The sequence below is a fragment of the Camelina sativa genome, chromosome 14, assembly GCF_030686135.1.
Source record: "Camelina sativa cultivar CO46 ecotype springtype chromosome 14, ASM3068613v1".
Classification (NCBI taxonomy): Eukaryota; Viridiplantae; Streptophyta; class Magnoliopsida; order Brassicales; family Brassicaceae; genus Camelina; species Camelina sativa.
Window position 1 is genome coordinate 839,282 of NC_141893.1, and position 22,560 is coordinate 861,841.

The 22,560-nt window shown below is 37.5% G+C and overlaps 8 protein-coding genes and 1 pseudogene across 13 annotated transcripts; 3 read left to right on the plus strand and 6 right to left on the minus strand.

The window, feature by feature from the left end:
• Positions 1 to 535: 535 nt before the first annotated feature.
• LOC104738768 (late embryogenis abundant protein 2) lies at positions 536 to 1,683 on the minus strand. The gene is made up of 2 exons (XM_010458970.3): positions 1,038 to 1,683; positions 536 to 926 (listed from the first exon to the last, which is right to left on the minus strand). The coding sequence occupies exons 1-2, from the start codon at positions 1,109 to 1,111 to the stop codon at positions 707 to 709; spliced, it is 294 nt and encodes a 97-aa protein (XP_010457272.1). The 5' UTR covers positions 1,112 to 1,683; the 3' UTR covers positions 536 to 706.
• A 112-nt stretch (positions 1,684 to 1,795) lies between these two features.
• Positions 1,796 to 2,555, minus strand: LOC104738769 (large ribosomal subunit protein eL22x-like). The gene is made up of 2 exons (XM_010458971.3): positions 2,206 to 2,555; positions 1,796 to 2,088 (listed from the first exon to the last, which is right to left on the minus strand). The coding sequence occupies exons 1-2, from the start codon at positions 2,442 to 2,444 to the stop codon at positions 1,941 to 1,943; spliced, it is 387 nt and encodes a 128-aa protein (XP_010457273.1). The 5' UTR covers positions 2,445 to 2,555; the 3' UTR covers positions 1,796 to 1,940.
• Positions 2,556 to 2,708: 153 nt separating this feature from the next.
• On the minus strand, positions 2,709 to 4,382 carry LOC104738770 (uncharacterized). 2 transcript variants are annotated; one of them, XR_015580391.1, is made up of 2 exons: positions 3,254 to 4,213; positions 2,709 to 3,104 (listed from the first exon to the last, which is right to left on the minus strand). XR_015580391.1 is itself a non-coding variant. In XM_010458972.2 (2 exons), exons 1-2 carry the CDS (start codon positions 4,211 to 4,213, stop codon positions 2,893 to 2,895), a joined length of 876 nt encoding a protein of 291 aa, XP_010457274.1. In that variant the 5' UTR covers positions 4,214 to 4,382; the 3' UTR covers positions 2,709 to 2,892. The 2 variants fall into 2 exon arrangements, 1 of the variants encoding a protein (XP_010457274.1); XM_010458972.2 differs by having other exon boundaries at positions 3,550 to 4,382.
• On the plus strand, positions 4,371 to 7,373 carry LOC104738771 (serine/arginine-rich-splicing factor SR34). 2 transcript variants are annotated; one of them, XM_010458973.3, is made up of 13 exons: positions 4,371 to 4,550; positions 4,651 to 4,742; positions 4,846 to 4,911; positions 5,023 to 5,097; positions 5,191 to 5,335; positions 5,425 to 5,471; positions 5,559 to 5,616; positions 5,692 to 5,741; positions 5,834 to 5,890; positions 5,972 to 6,195; positions 6,844 to 6,877; positions 6,960 to 7,054; positions 7,140 to 7,373. In XM_010458973.3, the coding sequence occupies exons 2-13, from the start codon at positions 4,656 to 4,658 to the stop codon at positions 7,141 to 7,143; spliced, it is 942 nt and encodes a 313-aa protein (XP_010457275.1). In that variant the 5' UTR covers positions 4,371 to 4,550; positions 4,651 to 4,655; the 3' UTR covers positions 7,144 to 7,373. The 2 variants fall into 2 exon arrangements, with proteins under 2 accessions (XP_010457275.1, XP_010457276.1); XM_010458974.3 differs by having other exon boundaries at positions 6,975 to 7,054.
• Positions 7,374 to 7,519: 146 nt separating this feature from the next.
• On the plus strand, positions 7,520 to 10,473 carry LOC104738772 (beta-glucosidase 11). The gene is made up of 13 exons (XM_087485282.1): positions 7,520 to 7,883; positions 7,998 to 8,061; positions 8,134 to 8,189; positions 8,329 to 8,404; positions 8,486 to 8,557; positions 8,661 to 8,748; positions 8,835 to 9,090; positions 9,173 to 9,288; positions 9,378 to 9,598; positions 9,677 to 9,705; positions 9,788 to 9,875; positions 9,972 to 10,062; positions 10,155 to 10,473. The coding sequence occupies exons 1-13, from the start codon at positions 7,749 to 7,751 to the stop codon at positions 10,354 to 10,356; spliced, it is 1,494 nt and encodes a 497-aa protein (XP_087341408.1). The 5' UTR covers positions 7,520 to 7,748; the 3' UTR covers positions 10,357 to 10,473.
• Positions 10,474 to 12,292: 1,819 nt separating this feature from the next.
• LOC104738773 (E3 ubiquitin-protein ligase NLA) lies at positions 12,293 to 14,565 on the plus strand. 2 transcript variants are annotated; one of them, XM_087485283.1, is made up of 6 exons: positions 12,293 to 12,962; positions 13,058 to 13,305; positions 13,385 to 13,666; positions 13,931 to 14,068; positions 14,159 to 14,217; positions 14,341 to 14,565. In XM_087485283.1, exons 1-6 carry the CDS (start codon positions 12,755 to 12,757, stop codon positions 14,438 to 14,440), a joined length of 1,035 nt encoding a protein of 344 aa, XP_087341409.1. In that variant the 5' UTR covers positions 12,293 to 12,754; the 3' UTR covers positions 14,441 to 14,565. The 2 variants fall into 2 exon arrangements, with proteins under 2 accessions (XP_087341409.1, XP_010457279.1); XM_010458977.2 differs by having other exon boundaries at positions 12,297 to 12,962; positions 14,335 to 14,565.
• A 76-nt stretch (positions 14,566 to 14,641) lies between these two features.
• LOC104738774 (uncharacterized) lies at positions 14,642 to 15,953 on the minus strand. Its single transcript, XM_010458978.3, has 3 exons — positions 15,486 to 15,953; positions 14,968 to 15,089; positions 14,642 to 14,886 (listed from the first exon to the last, which is right to left on the minus strand). Exons 1-3 carry the CDS (start codon positions 15,823 to 15,825, stop codon positions 14,773 to 14,775), a joined length of 576 nt encoding a protein of 191 aa, XP_010457280.1. The 5' UTR covers positions 15,826 to 15,953; the 3' UTR covers positions 14,642 to 14,772.
• A 298-nt stretch (positions 15,954 to 16,251) lies between these two features.
• LOC104743125 (co-chaperone protein p23-1-like) lies at positions 16,252 to 18,471 on the minus strand (annotated as a pseudogene). Its single transcript, XR_015580113.1, has 7 exons — positions 18,467 to 18,471; positions 17,937 to 18,122; positions 17,714 to 17,851; positions 17,063 to 17,067; positions 16,960 to 17,017; positions 16,758 to 16,872; positions 16,252 to 16,606 (listed from the first exon to the last, which is right to left on the minus strand). The product of XR_015580113.1 is annotated as a co-chaperone protein p23-1-like (transcript).
• Positions 18,472 to 19,803: 1,332 nt separating this feature from the next.
• LOC104738776 (uncharacterized) lies at positions 19,804 to 22,317 on the minus strand. 2 transcript variants are annotated; one of them, XM_087485287.1, is made up of 9 exons: positions 22,209 to 22,317; positions 21,995 to 22,116; positions 21,588 to 21,881; positions 21,338 to 21,505; positions 21,065 to 21,246; positions 20,615 to 20,901; positions 20,348 to 20,515; positions 20,110 to 20,261; positions 19,804 to 20,020 (listed from the first exon to the last, which is right to left on the minus strand). In XM_087485287.1, the coding sequence occupies exons 6-9, from the start codon at positions 20,832 to 20,834 to the stop codon at positions 19,979 to 19,981; spliced, it is 582 nt and encodes a 193-aa protein (XP_087341413.1). In that variant the 5' UTR covers positions 20,835 to 20,901; positions 21,065 to 21,246; positions 21,338 to 21,505; positions 21,588 to 21,881; positions 21,995 to 22,116; positions 22,209 to 22,317; the 3' UTR covers positions 19,804 to 19,978. The 2 variants fall into 2 exon arrangements, with proteins under 2 accessions (XP_087341413.1, XP_010457282.1); XM_010458980.3 differs by lacking the exon at positions 22,209 to 22,317 and having other exon boundaries at positions 21,995 to 22,183.
• Between the last annotated feature and the right edge of the window lie 243 nt (positions 22,318 to 22,560).

Here is a 22,560-nt window from a genome sequence, read left to right on the forward strand (position 1 = left end):
GTTGCATTGTCTATGGCTTTGATTTGTTAGTGTGAGAAAAATATCTAAAGATGACATCTTTTTTTTCCTTTCTAAATATTATTGAATTAACGATTGTTCATACATGATTTCACGTCAGTATTTTGAAGCTTATTTGCCAAAACCACATTTGAAAATCTAAAAATTAGAGAAAAATATGATCAAAAAGGATATTAAAGTTTCCTAATCTTGATATATTGTTCGTGGTGCTATTAGTCGAAGATGTGCAATAGACGTTTTGAAATAGGTCATGAAACCGGTTTTGTGATTCTAACGTTTTTTACCAAGCACATGTATGTTTGAGTTGAGTAAACACGTTTGTTAGTGTGTTTGCACCTCTCGGGTCTAAATAGACCATACTGACAAAAGTTTATATGGTACCATACCATTTTACACCTATTAGATTTTACCATACCGTTTTATACCTATTAGATTTTGTTAGTGTATTTTCTTTTGGTTGACTTTGAGTCATAGTAAAACCTTTTCTTTTATTTATTTATTTTTAAGCCTTAAAAAGTTTCATAAATTAATGATATAGATCAAAAGTATCAAACAAACGATACGATTATTACACAAATAGCAACGGAATAAATTTGGGTTCACCGCAAAGGATCATAACCTACATATTTTCCTTAATCTCCTCATTAAACAGAGCATTAATCAAAATAAAAACGGTTTTAAAAAATAATTATTGCTTGTTGTTCAAGAGAACAGCTCGTAGCTCAGCCGGGTCGATCTCTTCAGAAACGGTTTCTGGTCTGTAATAACCGGTTTTAGGGTCTGGAACCCATGGCGCCTTCTCGCTTGAGGCTTCCACAACTTTGTTCTTCATCACGGCAGAAGAAGCGTTTTCACTGCTCGAAACGCTCCCCTCTGACGCCGTTTTGGCTGCGACGGCGAACCCTCGTCTGAATTGATCCCAATAAACGTCACCGTTTCGTTAAAGGCGAGTAGAGAAAACAGAGCAATACGCCCAATACCACTACATTTTAATGAGATGAAAGGAGTTTTTTTTTTACCTGAAAACAGCGTTTGAGAGCTTTTCGGAAACGAAGACAGAGAGGATCTTAGCGTTGGAGAGAGAACGAGCCATTGTGTGGTTTTAAGGGTTTAACGAGAACAGAGAACAAAAGAGAGGTTTCTCAGGTTCTTGTTCGAAGCCGCAGAAGAAGAAGAGATATCAACGAGATCGAAGAGGCTTGGTTCTCCTCTATGCTCTTAACTGATGTCAAACTGCTTTGTAGGATGAGAAGGAAGAGCGAGGAGAGTAGGGTTTTTATAGAGGGTGAAGAGCTTAGAGGCTGCGCCAACTTATTAGGCTTTCACAGTTTCACCCAAAATTATTGTTTTTTTTTTTTTTTTTGTTCTTTCTGTTTCTTTTTAAATAAAAAATAATTGGGTTTAGAGGGTTTTTATAGTTGTAACTTGTAAATTAAAACTGTTATTTTACGTAATTATATCGATTAAATTAAATGAATGTATAATTAACTAATCTAATTATAAACAAAATTTTACTGTACTATAATTTTTACCCAATACCAACTTTTAACTTTTATAAAATGTTTTTCCAACAATAAAACTAAAATATAATTAGCATATGTATATATTCATAATGGTTTTAAAAGAAATTAATGTTGTAAGCATAAGATCAAAAAAAAAAAAAAATGCAGATATTTGTTTACTCCTAAGTCGAGTCGCCACCACTCAATTCTGCCGAACCAACACGGCCCCAAAAAAAGAGTCGGCCATTCCATTCCTCATTCTTTTCTTTCAGAAATTTCGAAAATGAATTTAGTCATTCTTGTGTCAATCTTAACCATCAATTCATTCCCAAATACACCAATGCCACACATAAAAATTTGGTAGGAATAAATAACCAATATAGACTAATTGTAACTAAAAAGGGACGAAGAAGGTGGAGCTTAATCCTCTTCGTCACTAGCTGGCTCGTCGTCAATACTGAAGTAACGTACCTCATAAACATTTTTGTCTTTGTTAGATGCAATCACACGGAGCCAATCACGGAGATTATACTTCTGCAAATACTTCTTCGTTAGATACTTCAAGTACCTGATCCATACAAAACATGTTTTAAGCATTTCAAAACCCATATTCTATATTTTTTTGCTATTTAAAGAGCAATTTAGGGTTTATGGAAGCGTGAGAAAGAAGAAAAGAGAAGTGTACCGTTTAGAGAAGTTGAAATCTGCGTTGACGGTGATCTTTCCCTTGTCTCGAATAATGGAAACGGAGTTACCAAGAGCACCGGCTTTACCTCCGTCCTTGATACGTTCCTGAAGAAACTTCTCAAGCGTGGCGATCTCCATGATCGTATCATCAACTGGTTTGGAGCAGTCAATCACGAACGACACTCCTTTCTTCTTAGCACCAGCTCCACTCGACTTCACCGCTACTCCTCGAGTCATCTTCCTACAGAGATTGAATCAAAACAAAACCCTCACTTAAAAGGATGAGATTCTTCCCGCGGCGAGGTTTTAGGGATGGAATATATAAACGACCCACAAGAGTAGCCTAGGGTTTTGTTTACTCTTAGCCCAATGGACTTAAGGCCCAATCCTTGGGCTACTAATAACTTGGCTAATCTCGGTTTGATCAGGAATTACCGGTTCTTAAACCGTATACCCCAAATCTGATAGGGATATAGAACTAACCGTACTTTATGGTTCGCGTTGAAACAAACGAGTATCTTTACAAAATCACATTACAATTTGTTGCTTCCCTGGAGTAGTTTCTCAGCATTTAAAGGTGTGGAGGAAACTACATCAACCTTGGTTTATTGTCTTAGTATACAAAATTATATATACAACTTATCAAGGCTTTGCTAATTTCGCTTTGCAGACTCCAAAGTAGTTTTCATCTCACTCTGGTTCGACATCCCTCACCTGAAGAAGCGCCATTATTTTGATCAAATCTCTGAGGTTGAAGATGAAGTAAAGAAATGTCATGAGTCATGAAATAAACAGCTTTGTTGTAATCATTCCTTCTGCCTCGGCGGCATCTATAGTGAGACTTTTTGTCCGAGAACTTTTTCTCGCCAGCACAAATCTCCTTGCTTGATTCTGTATCTGCTTTAACAAACAAACAACAAACATCTAATTCATATTTCTCACAGAGCAAAGACATACCCATCTCAAGGCAAAGACTTTTCAATAATAAACCAACACTAGTTAGTGGTCTAGCAAGTTTGTAACTTGGTTTCGCAACTAAAATGTACCTTGAAAGTAAGAATCTTTGGCTGAAACATATACTTAAGAGGACTGTCGGAAAATGACATTACTCGGAACTATATAGACTTAGAAGCATCAAGCACACAATTCAAAGTACTCGAGTCCTAAGATTCGAATCAAAAGATGCAAATCAGTTCTGCTGCCAGTTCAAAAGCCAACACCCACTGTCAAAATAAGATCAGACTATCTTTCTCAAAGGTTCCAACTTCAGACTCTATAGGATCCAATCAAAATTTTCAAACTCGATCAATGATCAGAATTGATGGAAAATAGAGTATTATACCTCCCCAAAACAAGGGTTTAGAGTCTTCTTCTTCCTCATCAAACTCATCACCATAACCGATTTCAGCATCACCTCTATAACCAGGTTCGCTGCCGTAACCGGATTCGTTACCCATTGATTCAACGACCCCAATCCCAAACCCTAATCCAAATCCTCCTTCTTTTTCTCCAAAATCTCGATCTCTCCGTGAATTACGCGCCGCCTCACTCACATCGGAGAACCAATTCGCTTCACAGAACAACTCACCACTAGAATCAGTAGTACCACCAACAGCGAATTGAAATTCAGAGCAAGTGGTCACTTGAGCATTGACAGAGCAGCACCGAAGAGTCCCGCTCCGATCACTACTTCGACCAGAAACCGATCTCGACCCACGACGACGCCGTTTCCTCTCCACAGGCCTGAAACCTCCTCTCGTGTAACTCGATTTCACTCCACTGTCCTCGTCCGCTATCGAGAGACGGCTAAAAGCTTCGATGGAGAAAGCGGTGGATCGGTCGGAGAGACAAGGGCGTTTGGGAGTGGAGTGAGTGTCGTCTGGCGGCTCTGTTGATGAATCCAGGGTTTTGGAAACAGCGGTGGTTTGAAACGGCCGCCATGGGAGAAGATGTAAGGTGCAAGACTCGACGGAGCTTTGTGACAGTTCCAGATGTTTTGGAGACATATAAAGCTTTAAGAACTTTTTTTTCTGATCAACGGAGAGATAACAGTATTACTAACCGCCAAAATCCTGATCGTGTGAAAAAAGATCGGATCTTTCAAACGCTTAAAACTTAAAGCTGTAAGATTTTGTAAGAGAGAGAGAGATGATAGTGAATGTTAAAGTTGCTCCCTTTGTTTTTGGATTGAATTGTTTCTTTTCTTTTCAACAACGTCACTGCACGTGACGCACGTGACCCGCTCTGTTCACTGGTTGTATCAGTAGTATTAAAACCTATCCGCCACCTCTGAAACCCTAATTCCCAAATTTAGGAGGCTGCGATCTCAAAATCGACCAAAAGGTGAAATATCTCCACCCCTTCTCTGCTTCGGATTTTCTCACTTAGGTTTTGTGTCTTGTCCGAATCTTGTCTTGAAGTTGTGTGTTTTGATTTGGTATAGGAAGAATGAGCAGCCGTTCGAGTAGAACTGTGTATGTCGGAAACCTTCCTGGAGATATCCGCGAGAGAGAGGTTGAAGATTTGTTCAGTAAGGTAAAGTTTCGGTCTTTACGTTATGAACCTTTGTTTTTTCTTCTCACACCCAACTTTTGTGGAGGAAGTCTCCGTAACATTTGCTCTTCCATTGTTGTTGCAGTATGGACCAGTTGTTCAAATTGATTTGAAGGTCCCGCCAAGGCCTCCTGGCTATGCCTTCGTTGAGGTCAGCTTACCTACCAATTCAGCAACCTTTATTCCTACAATAACATGTTTTACTTTTTCTTTGAGATGATTCGATTATTGATGCTTGAATCTGCTTCTACAACCTGTCTAGTTTGATGATGCTCGGGATGCTGAAGATGCTATTCATGGTCGGGATGGCTATGACTTTGATGGCCATCGCTTACGGGTTAGTTATCTATCATATTGAAGAAATTGTTTACCTTTGAGGAATGTCAGATTGGTTTTCAATCTAACTTAAATTAATGTTGGCTTTTTTTAGGTGGAACTAGCTCATGGTGGGAGGCGTTCAACAGATGATTCTCGGGGTAGTTTCAATGATGGTGGCCGTGGTGGTGGTCGTGGCCGCGGTGATGGCCGTGGCGATGGTGGTAGTCGTGGGCCATCTAGGAGATCAGAGTTTCGTGGTAAGTACTAAGTAGTCATTTAACTTGCATTATTTTTTGTCCACACTTGTTGAAATAATCTCTAATTTGGTTTTGTTTCCACAATATAGTTCTGGTGACAGGCTTGCCTTCATCTGCTTCTTGGCAAGATCTCAAGGTGAGTACACACTGGTAGATAAACTTCTTATTTTCCCTAATATCTTTAAAGGTTTCTGAATTCCAACACGAATCACTTTTCCTGTAGGATCACATGCGCAAAGGAGGTGATGTTTGTTTCTCACAAGTGTACCGTGATGGTAGAGGTAAGTGTGCTCATCTGATCTTGTGACTCTAAATCGAGTTGAAAGATTTAAATCTTGGACAATCTTATTTTGTAGGTACAACTGGAGTTGTGGATTACACCTGCTATGAGGACATGAAGTATGCGGTGAGATATTTAACCTGTGTCTGTTCGGTGGTTGAGAATTTGTTATAGTTATCCTATATTACTAATGAGTTCCTACCCTTCAATTTCCCCAGGTGAAAAAGCTCGATGACACTGAGTTTCGAAACGCGTTTTCTCATGGATATGTTCGGGTTCGTTGAAGCTGTGTTTCTTGTGAAATTTGTGATCTTTTCATTTTTGCGGTTTAAATTCAGTTTTCCCTATCTATTTAGGTTAGAGAATATGATTCGAGGAAGGATTCTAGGAGCCCTAGCCGGGGAAGATCATATTCTAGGAGTCGGAGTCGTAGTCGTAGTCGCAGCCGTGGGCGGAGCTTGAGCCGAAGCAGGAGTAGGAGCAGGAGTCCAAAGGCAAAGTCTTCACGTAGGTCGCCTGGAAAATCTACCTCAAGATCTCCTGGCCCCCGCTCAAAGTCAAGGTCACTGTCTCCAAGAAGGTAATGATTTTATACTTTTTTTCAAAATGCATCAGGTAGCATTTCTTAGTCAGTAGATTTTTCTGTGAAGTTAAGAAAAATCTGATTTGAAAAGTCATTGTTGATGACTCCAAAGTTCTTGTTGATTGAGCATATGATGTTTTGAGACGGTAGCCATTATTGAGCTTTGCGAGATTAACGTTGCATTTTTAGTCTGCTCTTTGCTTTCCTGAGTAGAAAATGGTTTTGTTTCATAGATATGGATTTACATACAATCGATTAGAAAATGGAAACTAATAACATCTGGATGGAAATTCTTGGTTGTTCACAAGTATTTCGACTCAGAGGTATGGGAAACTTTGGATTAGAGGCTTTGCTCTATTTGGCTTTCTTATGTAGTATTCACTAATTTCCGTTGCTGCTAGATGGATCACAGTATTTCCGTCCATGGCACACTTTGCTACAAAATTGTTTTGCCACATGGTTTTGAAAAATCTCCTTTGTTTTACCTAAGTAGCAGTGTCGATTGGTTTAAGTTACGTCTTTCTTTGTTGCAAATTCTTGATCTCTGTAAGATAAAAGAGGCATCAAGGACCTTGGTGAACGTTACCAAACAGAATGATATGTTTGGATTATTGAATCTTGGTTTGTTTGCTTGGACTTTTGCAGATCTCGTTCAAGATCAAGATCTCCCCTACCTCCTGTGAGTAACAAGATCCAAATCGTGACCCTCTTTAATGATGACATTATGTTTGGTTTTACATTGTTTGTAATCTTAATAATAGCTTTCTGTATCGCAGGTTCAGAAGGAAGCAAGCAAAAGCCCCAGCAAGCCAAGCCCTGCCAAGAGCCCTATCAACAACACTAGGAGTCCATCGAGGTACATATTCTCTCTTAGAAATGAACATTGCTAATCTAGTTTTGATGTCTAGTGCGTAAATCTAAACCTGAGCTCTTGTTTGCAGGTAATATATGAGATAATCAGGTGAAGAAACAGAGAAGAGAAGCATCTTCTTGCTTGGGGGAAAAAATTATGTTTTTCTTTTTGAAGTGGATCATATCTTAACGCTTATTAGTGAGTGACTGAAGAAAGATGAGACAAGTTTTGGAAATGCTGTTTCGTAATTGCCATTATACATATTCAGGATCCATTACTTTGGGGAATGATGTTTTTATTGAAGATATCCTCTATTTTTCTTCTTCTGATTTATCGTTATATAATTAGCAACGACGTCTTGTTTAATTAGACCCAATCCGGGGCCGGTAAGATTCTAGTAACTTGTGGTTCCAAACAAAAGAGACCAAAACGAAGGAAACAAACAAAAGCTTTAAAGCCACACACATCATGTCTGCAACGTATCTTCTTTTTATTGGACTTTTTGCACTTCACTTCTTCATCAAACCTGTCAAACGGACTGGACTCACTGTAGACACAGAGTCCAGACAGTGAAATTTCGTGTTCCAACTAAATTTCTCTACTCTAAAAAGATATACATCACATGTGTTCACCGTTCATTATTGTACTTGCTAAAAGTTTTTGCTCTGTTTGGTGACGATACCAGAGAGAGAGAGAGATGAATCTGTTGAACAATAGTCTCATGGTCCTTCCTCTGTTGGCTTTGGGTTTTACCGCAGTCTCGTCCCTCCAATACAGCAGAAATGACTTCCCACCAGACTTTGTCTTTGGGTCTGGCACATCAGCTTATCAGGTTCTTTATACCTTTTACTGAATCTATGCTGCTTTTTACATTACATTTTCACCTTCATGCTCGCATTATAAACGAAAAGATAAAACAGTGTTTTGTCCATATGATTTACAACAGGTGGAAGGAGCTGCTAACGAAGATGGGAGAACTCCTAGCATTTGGGATGTTTTTGCTCATGCCGGTTTGGTTTCTTTGCTTGATCATAGTTTAACCAACTGAATGGTTTCTTTGCTTGATCATAGTTTCATTGTAGGACACTATGGAGTAGCAGCTGCAGATGTTGCGTGTGACCAATATCACAAATACAAGGTCCCTGATTTTTATCATCTACAGTAATTATTATTACATATCTCTCTGTGTGCGTTCCATGTGACAGATGGAAACTTGATATAGTAAATCTCTGTATCGATTGACCAAATCAGGCATTAACATTGCTTGATGTTTGCAGGAAGATGTGAAGCTCATGGCAGACATAGGATTGGAGGCTTATAAATTTTCCATATCATGGTCAAGGCTTTTACCAAGTATGGCTCTCCGCATATTGATTGAGAATTTAATCGAAGCATTCTCAATATGAAAGCTTTAAGCAGTTGGATTTATTTCAGGTGGAAGAGGACCAGTCAATCCCAAGGGGCTACAATACTACAACAATCTTATAGATGAATTGATCACTCATGGTTAAATTTGTACCCTGAGCCTTTCTTATTAGTATAAATGGTACCAAAAGAATCCTTCTTGGATCAGCTTTTAATGATGTATCCTGGTGATTTGGCTAAGCAGGAATTCAGCCACACGTTACATTGCACCACTTTGATCTTCCACAGGCCTTAGAAGATGAATATGGAGGCTGGCTTAGCCAAGAAAGCGTGTATGATTCTTCTCCGTTCTTCTAAGTTCTTCTTTTTGACTAGTAATATTAAACTGATTCCATAAATCTTCTTGTAATGATTGTAGGAGAGACTTCACAGCTTATGCAAATACTTGCTTCAAGGAGTTTGGAGATAGAGTGTCACATTGGACTACTATAAATGAGGTCAATGTGTTTGCCCTTGGAGGGTATGACGCCGGTATAACACCGCCTGCTCGATGCTCTCCTCCATTTGGACTTAATTGTTCCAATGGAAACTCTTCCATTGAACCTTACATTGCCGTACACAATATTTTGCTAGCACATGCTTCTGCTACAAACTTATACAAGAAACAGTACAAGGTTCTTCTTCCCTCTTCCTGTCTCTCATATGCATTGCATTGTCTTTAGCTCAGCTAGTATCTCCTCTTCATTCATTACACAGTACAAGCAACATGGATCAGTAGGCATTAGCGTATACGCATACGGTGTTGTCCCTTTAACTAACTCTGTAGAGGATAAGCAGGCAACAGCTAGAGTGAATGACTTCTATATTGGTTGGTAAGTCTAAAGAATCCAATTCAAGGATGTTACTTACATACATGTTCTATATTTTGATTTGTTGATATTCTTGATTCGGTTATTGTAAGGATTTTACATCCGCTGGTGTTTGGCGATTATCCTGAGACGATGAAGACCAACGTTGGGTCTCGATTGCCAGCTTTTACAAAGGAGGAGTCAGAACAGATTAAGGGCGCGTTCGATTTCGTAGGAGTGATAAATTACATGACAATTTACGTCAAGGACAACTCTTCCTCTCTGAAACCAAATCTCCAGAATTTCATCACAGACTTGGCTGCGGAACTGACCCGTAAGTTACATAGATACTGTCTGATATATTAAAGCTAAAAATCTGGCTCACTCTGGTTTCTCCAATTTGCGGTTGCAGTGTTTGGAAACACAACCTTCGAGATTGAGGTTTGTATGTAGATATAAGTTACATACAATGTGATCACTTAAAAGAGACAAGATTAATTTTTGATGATTTTACTTCTTTCAGCATGCAAACACACCATGGAGTCTGCAACAAATACTTTTGTATATCAAAGAATCTTATGAAAACCCTCCCGTCTATATCTTAGAGAATGGTCTCTCTCTCTCTATTTGTCTCTCAGATTTTAGTTTGATTCTTCATGTGTTTGAAACGTTCTCTCTCTCTCTGGTGATTGATTTTTCATTTACAGGTCAGGTGACTCGTCACAACTCATCACTTGAGGACACAACGAGGATTAAGTATCTGAGCTCATACATTGAAGCAGTTCTTCATTCACTTAGGTAAGAGTAAAATTAAAGTAGGACAAGTCTCATTCAATATAATGATTGTGCCGGCCAGTCAGATTCTAAGTATAAAGATGATCTCATTGCAGGAAAGGATCGAACGTAAAAGGGTATTTTCAGTGGTCATTGATGGATGTGTTTGAGCTATTTGGTGGGTACGAGAAGAGCTATGGATTGTATTACGTGGACTTCAAGGATCCTAATCTTAAGAGGACCCCTAAACTCTCTGCTCACTGGTACTCTTCCTTCCTCACGGGAACACTGCACCAGCCATCGCATGCTTCATCTTGATCATAGTTTTTACAATAAATCTCTCTCTAAAAATTGGTGTTGGTATGTATATTGTTACAATTTCTCTTTGATTGAAGGTGATGGACTAGTCCAATAATATTCGAAGTTCAATGGTCATGATACTTCTGTGTTCTTTCTATACTCTATCGATATATTCGGATTAGCATTAAAGCTGGATTTAGCGTGTTTGACCTAGGTTTATAATATTGCGTACGAAGCAAGACATGACACTTTCGTATAAAAGCCGTCCTTAATATATTCCTCAAGTGTCGTCGTTTGCATTTCAATCACGCAAGAGACGATTGTCAAATACTAATGGCATCAAATTTTATTTACTTGATTATTACACACTGTACGTATATGAGTTGGAATTTACGAAATGATTGTATGCCAATGTTACTAACCGTGCAATACGGAAAATCTTTGACTAACTTGTAATTAATTTTGTTTTTACCTTATGAAAACTTCAATCGCACTGGCCACTAGGGCTAGAAATGATCACAGCCAGTCGAATTGAATAAAACAAATGACCACTTAGAGCAGACAAAACGAATGGTGTGCCACTTTAAAATTTGTCGATATATTTTGATATCCCAAAAGTAAATAATGAATAGAAGCGTTCAAACCTACCAGATGAAAAATAATGACATTATATGTCTATCACATTACCTCATTATAAAGTAAAAAATTCAATTCATAAAGCTTTCAACTAAATTATTTAAAAAAGGAAAAAAAAAACTGCTAGGGTTTAGTACATGCATCACTATTTTACACCATTGAAATAAAGATAAAGTAGATTAAAGAAAGTTTCGAGATAAATTTTCTTCGCCACTTGAGCATCTTCTTTGAAACTTTTCAAAAGCAAATTAAAAGAGCTATATCCCTCTAATGTTTTTTGTTTGTTTGTAAGATAAAAAAAAAGAATCACATTCTCGGAGGAATAAAATTGCGTAGAGTTCACTTACTAAACGTGAGAACAAAAATCCGAAGCAAACCAAGTAATATAAGAAGAATGAGACAAAGAATGTAATCAATTAAAGTAGAGAAAAGAGGTCAGTGGCGGTGATTGGTGAAGAAAATATGATTAGTGCAAAATCATGATACATATATATAATATATAAGAAAGGGGGTCGTAAAGCTAAATAAGATAGAAAAAATGCGCGGCTTTGAAACTGATAAAAAAGCAAAGTTTTTTGGTGGCTAAATCCAAAATCAAGATTAAAAACTTCTAAGAAGAAAGAAACTGTATTGTATTCTTAATTACTGTTTCTAAAAGTTTATAATTTTGACCCCACAAAGGGCCCTTCATGTGGTGGCATCTTTATCTTTTTTTTTTTTTGTTGAAAAAATTAATAGTTAGAATCATCTTAAAATATCACGAATTTATTATTGGTTTCCTTCAGCTTTTCTTGTAATTTTATCTATATGATACTAATCTAAATAATTCCAGCATAATTTAAAATATCATGGATTTATTATTTGTTTTCCTCAGCTTATCTTTCTATCATGGTAGTAAAAGTTTCACTGATTTTTTTTTTTTTACTAAATAACCATAACTTAAGAATCCACAAGGTGAATTTTCTTGTAATGTTAATAATATAACACTAAACTAAATAATTCTAGCATAATGATATTTTCTTAAAAAGATAAAGTATACATCAATCTACACTATACATAGATCTTTCACATAAATATATATATATATATATATATATATATTTAAATACTGTTACAAATCAATTACAATTTTTAAAAAAGTATGACCAATGATGAGTTAATTACCAATCCAGATTTTCGAATCCACGTGGCATTAGTGTATGATGTGCAACAAATGTGCTCATTAAATTTATAAAAAACAAATCTTCAAATATTTTTTAGTAAAGAATCTGCCTTAAATGTCAAATACTATTTATACAACTCCTTCAAAAACAAAAATAAATAAATAAAGAAGTCAGTGAAATTGATGAATCAACCAAAATGGGTCAATCTTTGCACTGAAAGTTTTAATATACACAAACTTCACCTTTTTTTTAAAAAAAAAGGAAGAAAGATATGTTCCCCAAAAATTTCATCTAACGTTTTGACCTTTTTTTTTTTCCCTAAAATTTCATTTAAATTCACAACTTGTGTTTTTTTTCCGCCGACCTCATCTCTCTTCACCCTTCGTTTTTAATCATTAATACGTCTCTCTTCTTCTGTTTCAATTCAATACATAATAATAAAATCCATCACGAGACGCAAGAGAGAGAGATAGATAAGAACGACGAGGAGAGATCAAAATTTTATTTTGTTTTCTTGATAAAATCCTGTTTTTTTTTTTTTTTGAATTGAATTTTGTTGATGGTCATCTAAAATTTTAAATCCTTTATAAAGTGATTCTTCTGCGATTGTGAGAAAGATGAAGTTTTGTAAGAAGTATGAAGAGTACATGCAAGTACAGAAGCAGAAGAAGAATCTTCCCGGTGTTGGGTTCAAGAAACTCAAGAAGGTTCTCAAGAAATGCAGAAGAAACCATGATGGTCGTCCTTCTTCCAATATGGCTTTTATTGATCAACAACAACAACAACAACAACATGATGACCACAATTGTCCTCGTGGATGCACAGGTACTGTTCGACATAATTCCCCTGACAGAGGTTTTTGAAAACAGAGAGTGTTTGTTTATTTGGTGGATTTGTTTTTCTTTTTTTTCTTTTTCTAGTTTGTGATGGGAATTTTTTCCCGGAGCTTCTCAAGGAGATGGAAGACGTAGTAGGATGGTTCAACGAGAATGCTCAGAAGCTTCTTGAGCTACATTTAGCTTCTGCTTTCACAAAGTGTCTTACTTGGTTCAAAGGCAATGGTCGTAAAAAGAGCCATCTTGGTTTGATTCAAGAGGGCAAAGACTTGGTTAATTACGCTCTCATCAATGCCGTCGCCATTAGAAAAATCCTCAAGAAATATGACAAGGTTTGGTTTACGTATCCCAATTTTGAACACTTTTTATTCAATTTATATATATGTTTGCATCTTTTTTTTGTCCTTACAGATTCATGAGTCTAGGCAAGGACAATTGTTTAAGACACAAGTCCAGAAAATGCGAATCGAGATTCTTCAATCACCATGGCTCTGTGAGCTTATGGCGTTTCACATCAATCTGAAAGAATCTAAGAAGGAATCTGGAGCTGCTTCTGTGGCTTCTCCTCATCCTCCTGTTCATGCTCTGTTTGATGGTTGCTCTTTGACGTTCGATGATGGGAAGCCTTTACTCTCCTGCGAGCTCTCTGATTCCGTAAAAGTTGACATTGACTTGACTTGTTCAATATGCCTGGTAAGCAAAACTTTAAACGACTCGATAGAATCTCAATGTCAATAAACCTGTTAGTTGACTTATTAGTATTCTGAATTATACAAGATAGTTTCAGCCTATAGGGATAAAGTCTTAATTTTGTCGTGTCTAGGTGCTGTTCCACTCTCCTCTTGAAGATTCTGTTTCAAAGACTAAGTCTTTTTCTAGCATGTGACTGAAAGATACTTACGTAATGCTAGGAATAAGTCTTGAACTGACTTATTTTACAATTGATGGCGAAAACAGGACACGGTGTTTGATCCGATAGCTCTAACATGTGGTCACATATATTGCTACATGTGTGCTTGCTCTGCTGCATCAGTAAACGTAATTGATGGCTTGAAAACCGCAGAGCTAACTGAAAAATGCCCGCTTTGCCGTGAGGTTATTAGACCCATTCTCCACTGCTAATTACAACTTAGTCTTCCTTGTTTCATGCTCTTTATCCCTGTTTCTTCGTCCATTTGATATCAGGATGGGGTTTATAAAGGTGCTGTGCATTTGGATGAGCTCAATATCTTACTTAAGCGAAGGTTAATGCATATACAACCAATCTTCTTATAGTCTTTAAAAACCAGATTTGAGGGTATCTGGGGAGAAAACTAAAAGGAGATAGACTAAATTACAATTTTTAAAACATGAAATTGCAGCTGCAGAGAGTATTGGGAAGAACGGCGTAAAACAGAGAGAGCAGAAAGGTTGCAGCAGGCCAAGGAGTACTGGGATTACCAATGCCGAAGCTTCACTGGAATATAATAATATAACTGGCTATATTTTGAAGATTCTTGGCTTTGATATATAGTATTTTGAAAGACTCAATGTTGATTGTGAAATATCTGGAAGATTCTTGGTTTTGATCATAAGCTTTTGAAAGACTCAATGTTTTCCTCTGTGAGTATGTGTTTGCTTACACAGAGGATGAGACGATTTGTTAGTGAAAAATGAAACTCTTAAGCGTTGTCTATAATATAGTTTGCATATGATTTTCATACCATAAAAAAGGTTCCCAACGATTATAAAGTTCAAACGGTTGTTGTGTTGTTGTAAGTTTATAACAAAAATGAGCAGACAATACAAAGATCTCATCATCATGGAACTAAAATAGGGTTCTTATCCTTGTACATCTGATATCTTGTGCATAGCTTTCGTAGTGTCCCAATCGAATGCTGCATAGAGTTTAGCTTTCTGTCTCGGAACATGCCCTGTTCCAACAAATAGATGTTAGAAAGAAAAAGAGAATCAAACAAAGTAAAAAAATTTGGTAGACTAATAATAGATCAAACCTCAAAGTCATCTCCATGTTTCTCAACCAAACGTCTTATATGAGTGCGTTGCATAGTCGTAAGCGGCTGTAAAGGAGCACTCTTTCCATCTCTTCTTTGCTTCCCCAAAGCTGTCTTCAGATCTACACACCTCAGAACAAAGCATTTGGACAAATTAGTTACCCAAAAAATGGAAACTCGCATCCAACTGTGTAAAACTGCTTTTAACAACCAGATATCTATGAAGATGTGCAGAATCCAAAAGCTAATCACTTTCCCCCAAATTTGTCACTCTAAACCCCAAATTTCAAATTATTCTCAATGCCGACTTCTACAAGAGCTAATAACTGCTATTAACAACCACCAGATGTGAAGAATCCAAAAGCTAATCACTTTCCCCCAAATTTGTCACTCTAAACCCTAATTTGCTCTCAGTTTAATTTGTCACTCTAAACCCTAATTATCAAATTATTCTCAATACCGACTTAAGCAAGAGACTAGTCTCCAGCTAGAAGCTAAAATGGAATTAAACAACGTACCGTCCTCCTCGAGTTCGCTTCCGGAATCGATGGGCTCGAACTCCTTAGCGGTAGGGTCATCGGTGGATGGTTCTGGAGGTGGAGGAATGTTGAGGGAAGGATCCTGGATCATGTGGTCGGTGCGAGAACGAAGCAAATTAGGGTTAGAGATGACGCCGAAGGATCTGTAGTTCTGGATAACACTAGCTTGGTCGTCCCATTCGGGGACATCGTCCCCCATGAGAGCGCGGAGCTTGGGTGGGAAGTTGAAAGCTGGCTTGAAGATATTAGGGTTCTTCTTCGGAAGAGCTACGCGAACTTTAGCCCTAGAGTTCCTGTACTTTCTTCTCGACCTCGCCATCTCTGTCTCTCGCCGATTTTTGTTTTTGCGATGAAGAAGGAAGGAAGGAAGCAAAAGAGAGAGAGAGAGAGAGAGAGAGAGAGGCGGAAGGGTTTTACTTAACAAGGGTTTTGCAAAAACGATGTCGTTTTATTGTTTAACCTTTTTTCCCTCACTACTAAAAAATTATATTTTAATGAGAAAATAAGATGTTCCTTACCATTAGACTTACAGTGAATAGTAGTAAGTTAAAAGAAAAGATTCATATTCGCACTCCTAGCAAAAGATACACTGTAACCAGTTGAAAAACTATGTAAACTTGGTTCATAAGGGGAGCTCGTATATGGTTCGTAGGTACTATCCAATTCTGTATAGGTAATTCTTAAACTCCGTTTGTGTCCGATCTTAAGCTTATAGACTACTGATAAGTTGTGGAGTTCAACAAACTTGCAAAGTAGAGCTTCTTCTCACAAACTCTTATGTCATCACAACAACCAAACAATTGCATGTTCAAAAGAACATTTTTAAGTTGACCAAAAAAAAAAAGAAGATCAAACCATATAAGAACTCAACAATCCAAAAAAAAATAAAAGTAAGCGAAGGGGATTGATTTTAAAGATGGAACCATTCCGTAATAATATTCATAAAGACTCTTCTCGGTTAGTCATACCAAATGGTTTAGAAGGACAGTTTCTTCATTTGTCACTCTTCACAGCTGTTTGCTCTTCGGTTTTCGCCTCTTCTGTCGCATGGGCAGGAGCTTGAGTTTCCTCCTTTTTCTCTCCAGATTTGGCTTCTTCTCCTGTAATATACAAAAATCATTTCGTTGCTCAGAGTTCTAAACTTCTAATTGATTGATTACAGGACATAACACCGCGAAAACCATATCACTGCATCAAGAATGATCTCATCAAAGCGTTAAACAAATAAAAGGGTATTGAAAAAGATCTCACCTTCATCATCACTATCTTCAAATTCTTCCATACCACCCATTCCTCCCATTCCACCAATCCCTTGGAGGCCTTCCATACCACCCATCCCACCCATGCCTCCCATTCCACCAAAGTTCTACAAGAAGAAGATAAATATTTAGTCCTCAAATCTTTTAAGCACACGAAACAAAAGTTACTTGACAGTGTAAGCTAAAAAGCAAACCGAGAAATCCATTCCGCCCATTCCAGCCATTCCACCCATTCCAGCCATATCCATATATCTTCAGGACCTATAGAAAAAAGGAGTAGAAGAAACCAAAATTAACAATGCCTACAGAATTATGCAAGTGCAGAGAGTGAAGATGACTAGGTGTGGTCAAGAAAGTGCTAACCAGTGGGGGTATCTTCATCCTCATCAATAGGGCTGGACATTCGGGTAACCCGTTCGGATTCGGGTATTACCCATTCGGGTTCGGGTAAACGGGTTTAGAAAAATAGAATCCATTGGGTATTTTTAGATATATAGGTTCGGTTCGGTTTGGGTACTATCGGGTTCAGGTCAGTTTGGGTTACAAATTTTAGAACCCGATTAGTACCCGAACTACCGGATAACCAAAAAAATATAATTAAATTAAATAAATTTAGTTAAATTTTAACTTACATAACAAAATATTTTAGATATTTTGATTATTTTTAATATTTAGGTATAAAACTAAATGAAATATTCAAAATTATAATCATAATTTTGGGGTGATTGCATTATATTAATGATAATTATTATAAATATGTTTATATGTTCGGGTTTAATGGGTACCCAAATGGGTACCGGGTATTAACCGATCCTAATCCGAACCCACGGGTATTAGAAAATAGAACCCAATAGGATTTTATAGACAAACCCGTACCCAACCCAAACCCGGTTTTTCGGGTCGGGTTCCGAGTTGGGTATTCGGATACAGTTTTTATGTCCAGGCCTACTCATCAACCCACTTGTCCCAATCAACTTTAACATAGTGAGGCGGTTTCCCTCCACGTAATAGCTTATTCCACCATTTAGGTTCTGCTTTCTCCAAGATGCAGAATATGCTTCTTAATCCAATGTTGATTTTGCTTTCCTGATCAAAAGAAGAGGGAGACAATTAGAAACTAAATAAGAAGAAACAAAAAACGAGGAGACCTTACAAAGTCTGTTCACCTCACCTCTACATTGACCTTATCATTAAGTTCAAGCTTAAGCTCATAAAGCTGGTTATCAGATCCAGCTTTAGCAGAGAAATTAAAGACCCCTCAGGATCAAGCTTAACATCTGCATCCTTAGCATCATTCAATTGCACAGTTAAAAAAACCTTATCGGCTCTCTCAGCCCACTTCACTTCTGGATGATGACTGCAAATTCACACAGCTTATAACAGTAAGAAGATGGTATAAAAGGAGAACACTTGGCATAATCCCAATGATTCTGCATTCTCAGGTTAACGAAAAACAGTAACTTTAAACCTTTAAAGCACAGATCCCAAACCCCCTCCACAAAAAATCTCTTATTTCTCCATAAGGTTTTCACAAGCGACATTGGTAAACGCAAAGAAGTTACTGAGCCGACACCATAAATCTTAGGTCTGAATCTAAAACCCCCCAAATGTTTTTTTTGTTCCCAACTTACAGGAAACTAAGAAAAAACCGTATCCCCAAATCGACCAGAATTATATAAAAAGACGCAGACTTGTTTTTACCTCATAATATAAAACAGGAAGCAGAAGGAACTCGTGTGAAAACCCTAAAGAGTAACAACGATGATGACGACGCAAAGATTTTTTCTTTTGATCGAAGAAGAGAGCCTCTCTCTCTCTCTCTCTCTGTTCTTTAGTTTCTTCAGATAGATTATGTTATAGAAGAAGAACATCGAGTGGTTATCGTATGCGTGCTAGTGTACAGAAAGTTAGGTGAATCATATAGAATCCAACGGCTATGTTTTTGGACAGGAAAAAAAGCAATTAAAGCCTTTTTTACTTTTACTACTCTTTTTGGGCCCAAATTCAATACTTAAACCAAACTTATAGTTTTGGTATCAATGCTCTTGTATCAGTTGTATGAATCCAATTGCCCCTATTAAAAAGCATGTAACAAAACCTTTTTCTAAACTTCTAGATTTACAATTTTCCAATCCAAACTATATGTGGGAAGTGAAATTACGCAATCACATAACTCTAAAACGCAAACACAAATTACAGCACGATCAACATTTTGCAATGATTGCATAAAGACAACCGCAAACTCTAGATTGCATTAGAATAATATAAGCACAAGTATATTACTATTTGTTAAACCAACATTTGTCCTCTAGAAGTAGGTGTAGGATTTTGGTATGTAATCATGAGCATTGACCTCTCACATGTGTAATGTAAAAAACCATTAATAGACTGACATAGCATACATGAGGTGTAGCTAGAAGCGATTAACATCATGGTTTTCAGAAAGCAAGAACAATTAAGTTTCTTGACAAAGCGAGAACAATTAAGTATTCCCACTTATCCTAATAGATTAATGTTTTGAGTTTTTTTTTTTTCTTGTTCTTAAAACAATGATTTTCTTAATAAAAAAAAAAATGAAATAACTTTACTATTTCAGACTTCCCCAAGTAACATGGGGTCAAATTTACGCAAACAAAACTAAAATTTAGAAATCTCAATATTTTCAGATATTTAAAGAGGCCTTAATATGATACGATTCCACTTAATAGAGTGTAAAGGAGACTCTCTTCTGTCGACTTCTGCATTCTTCCTTATCGCCCTAGATTCAAACTCAACTGTGGAAGAAAAAGAAACATAAGATTACCTCCGCTACTACTAGTAACCGGAAGAATCGCATTCTTGTGGGAGCGTGGCTCCATCGACGCCGGCCCAAATTCGCAAAAGAAATCTCAGAGCAAAAAGAGTGAGTTTAGGTTGTTTTTATTAAATCTTCCGCTTCGCTTCTACACTACTATGAGAAACGAACGAGAAAGAGACTTAAGTGACTTTCTTGAATACTACAGCCCCGACTTAGTGGTGCATGCACTTTCAGTGATTGATTGCATGAAACGTAACCATTTTTTTTTTTTTTTTCTATAAGTTCATTTAGCCATTCCATGAGTTTCTCTTTTACTTAAAAGTATTAATACCAACAAACAAAAAACGAGAAAATAAGCATAATTAAGTTCTTCTTAAGGAAACGAGACTTGAAAAACGGGCCTTCTTCACTTCTTCTTATTCTCGACCAAATGATTCAAAGGCAACCCATTCCCTCCACTACATAAGTGCAGGAGAGCAGGAGAGGTCAGAATTAGGCAAACAAAAGAGCAATGACAAAATGTATTAATACAAGTTTGCTATATTACCTCATGTTGATGTTGCCTACTATGAACATGATTGGTGAAGTTTTGAAAGCCTTGGGAAGGTGTATCCATGCCGCATACTGAGCAAATCCAGAAGGCAGACTCACTCGTTTCATCAATGCACTTATCATCAATGCATCTATCATCCTCAACTTCTGAATCAATGGAAAATAAATAAAAATTATACTCAAGTGCCCTTGAATCTGTGGAAAGTAAACAGTTAGAGATTGTAGGCACAAACCTGGCAGAGTATTAGATGGCATAATAGTGTATCCAGTCGATTCTAGCTCGAAAGCATACTTAGAAGTGAAGTATTTTCCGTCGGATATGACCATTATATTAGCTGGAGGTTCATTCTTGAAGGTAAAATCAATAATAAGTCCATCCAAAGTGTCTACAAACGCTCTTTCTGTTTCAGAAAATAAAGACTTGAGACACTCTATTCAACAAGGAAAACATACATCCATTATTATTATTAAGAAAGGCACAACGATGAGAAGATACTAACCGCCGAAAGCTTTATGTAGAGAGACTCCACTGGAATAGACTTCTTCCAGAAAGTCACGAGGGAAGTCTGTTAGTGACCCAATGGCAGTGATGGTGAGAGGACCAGAGTAGCCTTTATTCCCCAAAAACCGTTTAATACACGGACCGACCCGACGATGATCACAGCCAGGTGGAACCGGACACGTCCTGATGTCCCAAAAGACCGATGTTACTGCCTCCATGTTTTTCTCAGGAAGTTGGTGCACTCATGTATTGGAGTTGCCTACTTATAGTAGGCAGTGCCGACAACTGATTGCACATCCAATGAGAAAAAAAAAAGACAACATGGGGTCATTTTTAGGCAAACAAAATGAGAAGAAGAGAGTAAGGTAAACTACTTGTGGTAAGACAATGACAAAAAATAGTTAAAGACAATGACAAAAATAAACAAGTTCGTGCCATGATTAATTACCTTCTGTTGATGGGATGTACTATCCAGATGCATGGTGAACCTTTCAAAGGCGGAATCAATGGTAAACCTTTCAGCCCAATGAAAATAAGTCTTGTAGCTGCATACTGAGCAAATCGAGAAGGGCTGTTCACTGCACGAGAAGGGATATTCACCGCTGTTATCCTCCTCGAGTTCCCCTGAGTCTGTGGAAAGAAAAAAAAAAAAAAAGTTAAAGAGTAGATTTCAACAACACTCAACACGGAGGACAGAAAAAATGTGTTAACAGACACACACCTGACTGAAAAAAACGCTGAAGAAGAGATCCATTTGGAAACGGATGGAGTAGGTTGAAACTGGATTGAATAAAGTCTCGCATACAACCAAATATTCTCGAATTTGATATCACCATCAAATTACTGGAATGATGAATGGAATGAATAAGATCCTCAGTGTCTGAGGGCCCTGTTTCACAAAACAGACTAAAGTTTTAAGACTCTATTCATCTATTCATCAAAGAAAATATCATAAGGATGAGAGAAGATACCGTAGGGGACGTTGTGAAGACTGATTCCACTGGAAAAGACTTTCCTCAAGATGTCATTAGGGACTTCTGTTAGTCTTCCAATGGCAATGATGGAGAGAGGACCAGAGTAGGCTTCTTCGGTCAAGAACCGTTTGATGCACGGAGCGACCAGACTAGCATCACAGCCAGGGGGAACCGGACACGAATTGATGTCCCAGTAGACCAGTGTCGTGTCACAAGAAGACCAATTCGTCTTGCATGAACGTCTGGATCTACACTTGGACGAGGGAGCGTCCTATTCTTCGTAGTTAACATCTGCTTGAACAACAAAACAAGGGGGTCAAAACAAGGAAGTGACTACTTGTGGTAAAAGAGGGTTTTAAGACTAAAAAAAACAGTTGGGACAATGACAAAATGCCAGAAATTACCATCTTTTCATGATGGTGTGCATCAGATAGATGTTTGATGAAAGAGGGTTGGCCAATAGAACTACGGCCGCATACTAAGCATTCCCAAAACCCAAATTCAGCCGTTTCTGACACACGTGCACCTGTTGAGGAAAAAAAAAAGTAGGCAGTTGATCAAAGCAACAGATTGGTTATATCATCCAACAAGACAGTGAGAGAGGACAAACACACACACCTTTCATAAATTCGGTAAGTTCTTCAAGTTGCTCAAGTTCCGCAAGTATAGAGCGGAATGAACATGGGAGGATAGGGTTACAGCCGAACTTTTGTATAAAGGAAGCTACAAAAGTAGCCTGAGATATCTGTTTTGTGTTTATTCCCCAAAAACCGTTTTTTACTGTTTACAACAAGAACATCATCTTTATTTGCTCAAAAGGTGATCGAGAGGGAATATGTATGATGAGTTTAATTGTCAAAAGGTGAAGAATCAAACTCATTGCCTGAGATATCTGTTTTGTGTTTTAAGAAGCAAAGAGGAAAAGAGTTTTGGTTATTAAAATTGCAGTGGTGGAATCGTTCTTATACGA

Bases quoted from the DNA above. Each gene is read 5' to 3' on its own strand.
- LOC104738768 (XM_010458970.3), bottom strand. From the start codon at position 1,111: ATGGCTCGTTCTCTCTCCAACGCTAAGATCCTCTCTGTCTTCGTTTCC. The intron at 927-1,037 runs GTAAAAAAAAAA...GGATCAATTCAG, and splicing joins CTCTCAAACGCTGTTTTCAG to ACGAGGGTTCGCCGTCGCAG.
- LOC104738769 (XM_010458971.3), bottom strand. From the start codon at position 2,444: ATGACTCGAGGAGTAGCGGTGAAGTCGAGTGGAGCTGGTGCTAAGAAG. The intron at 2,089-2,205 runs GTACACTTCTCT...TGTATGGATCAG, and splicing joins GATTTCAACTTCTCTAAACG to GTACTTGAAGTATCTAACGA.
- LOC104738770 (XM_010458972.2), bottom strand. From the start codon at position 4,213: ATGTCTCCAAAACATCTGGAACTGTCACAAAGCTCCGTCGAGTCTTGC. The intron at 3,105-3,549 runs GTATAATACTCT...TTGTTAAAGCAG, and splicing joins TAAACCCTTGTTTTGGGGAG to ATACAGAATCAAGCAAGGAG.
- LOC104738771 (XM_010458973.3), top strand. From the start codon at position 4,656: ATGAGCAGCCGTTCGAGTAGAACTGTGTATGTCGGAAACCTTCCTGGA. The intron at 5,891-5,971 runs GTTCGTTGAAGC...CTATCTATTTAG, and splicing joins TTTCTCATGGATATGTTCGG to GTTAGAGAATATGATTCGAG. The intron at 6,196-6,843 runs GTAATGATTTTA...GGACTTTTGCAG, and splicing joins AGGTCACTGTCTCCAAGAAG to ATCTCGTTCAAGATCAAGAT.
- LOC104738772 (XM_087485282.1), top strand. From the start codon at position 7,749: ATGAATCTGTTGAACAATAGTCTCATGGTCCTTCCTCTGTTGGCTTTG. The intron at 8,062-8,133 runs GTTTGGTTTCTT...GTTTCATTGTAG, and splicing joins GGATGTTTTTGCTCATGCCG to GACACTATGGAGTAGCAGCT. The intron at 8,405-8,485 runs GTATGGCTCTCC...GATTTATTTCAG, and splicing joins ATGGTCAAGGCTTTTACCAA to GTGGAAGAGGACCAGTCAAT.
- LOC104738773 (XM_010458977.2), top strand. From the start codon at position 12,755: ATGAAGTTTTGTAAGAAGTATGAAGAGTACATGCAAGTACAGAAGCAG. The intron at 14,069-14,158 runs GTTATTAGACCC...ATTTGATATCAG, and splicing joins AATGCCCGCTTTGCCGTGAG to GATGGGGTTTATAAAGGTGC. The intron at 14,218-14,334 runs GTTAATGCATAT...ATGAAATTGCAG, and splicing joins AATATCTTACTTAAGCGAAG to CTGCAGAGAGTATTGGGAAG.
- LOC104738774 (XM_010458978.3), bottom strand. From the start codon at position 15,825: ATGGCGAGGTCGAGAAGAAAGTACAGGAACTCTAGGGCTAAAGTTCGC. The intron at 15,090-15,485 runs GTACGTTGTTTA...TGAGGTGTGTAG, and splicing joins AAGCGAACTCGAGGAGGACG to ATCTGAAGACAGCTTTGGGG. The intron at 14,887-14,967 runs GTTTGATCTATT...TTGTTGGAACAG, and splicing joins AACATGGAGATGACTTTGAG to GGCATGTTCCGAGACAGAAA.
- LOC104738776 (XM_087485287.1), bottom strand. From the start codon at position 20,834: ATGGAGGCAGTAACATCGGTCTTTTGGGACATCAGGACGTGTCCGGTT. The intron at 20,516-20,614 runs GTTAGTATCTTC...TTTCTGAAACAG, and splicing joins TCTACATAAAGCTTTCGGCG to AAAGAGCGTTTGTAGACACT. The intron at 20,021-20,109 runs GTAATATAGCAA...GCACTTATGTAG, and splicing joins GTAGGCAACATCAACATGAG to TGGAGGGAATGGGTTGCCTT.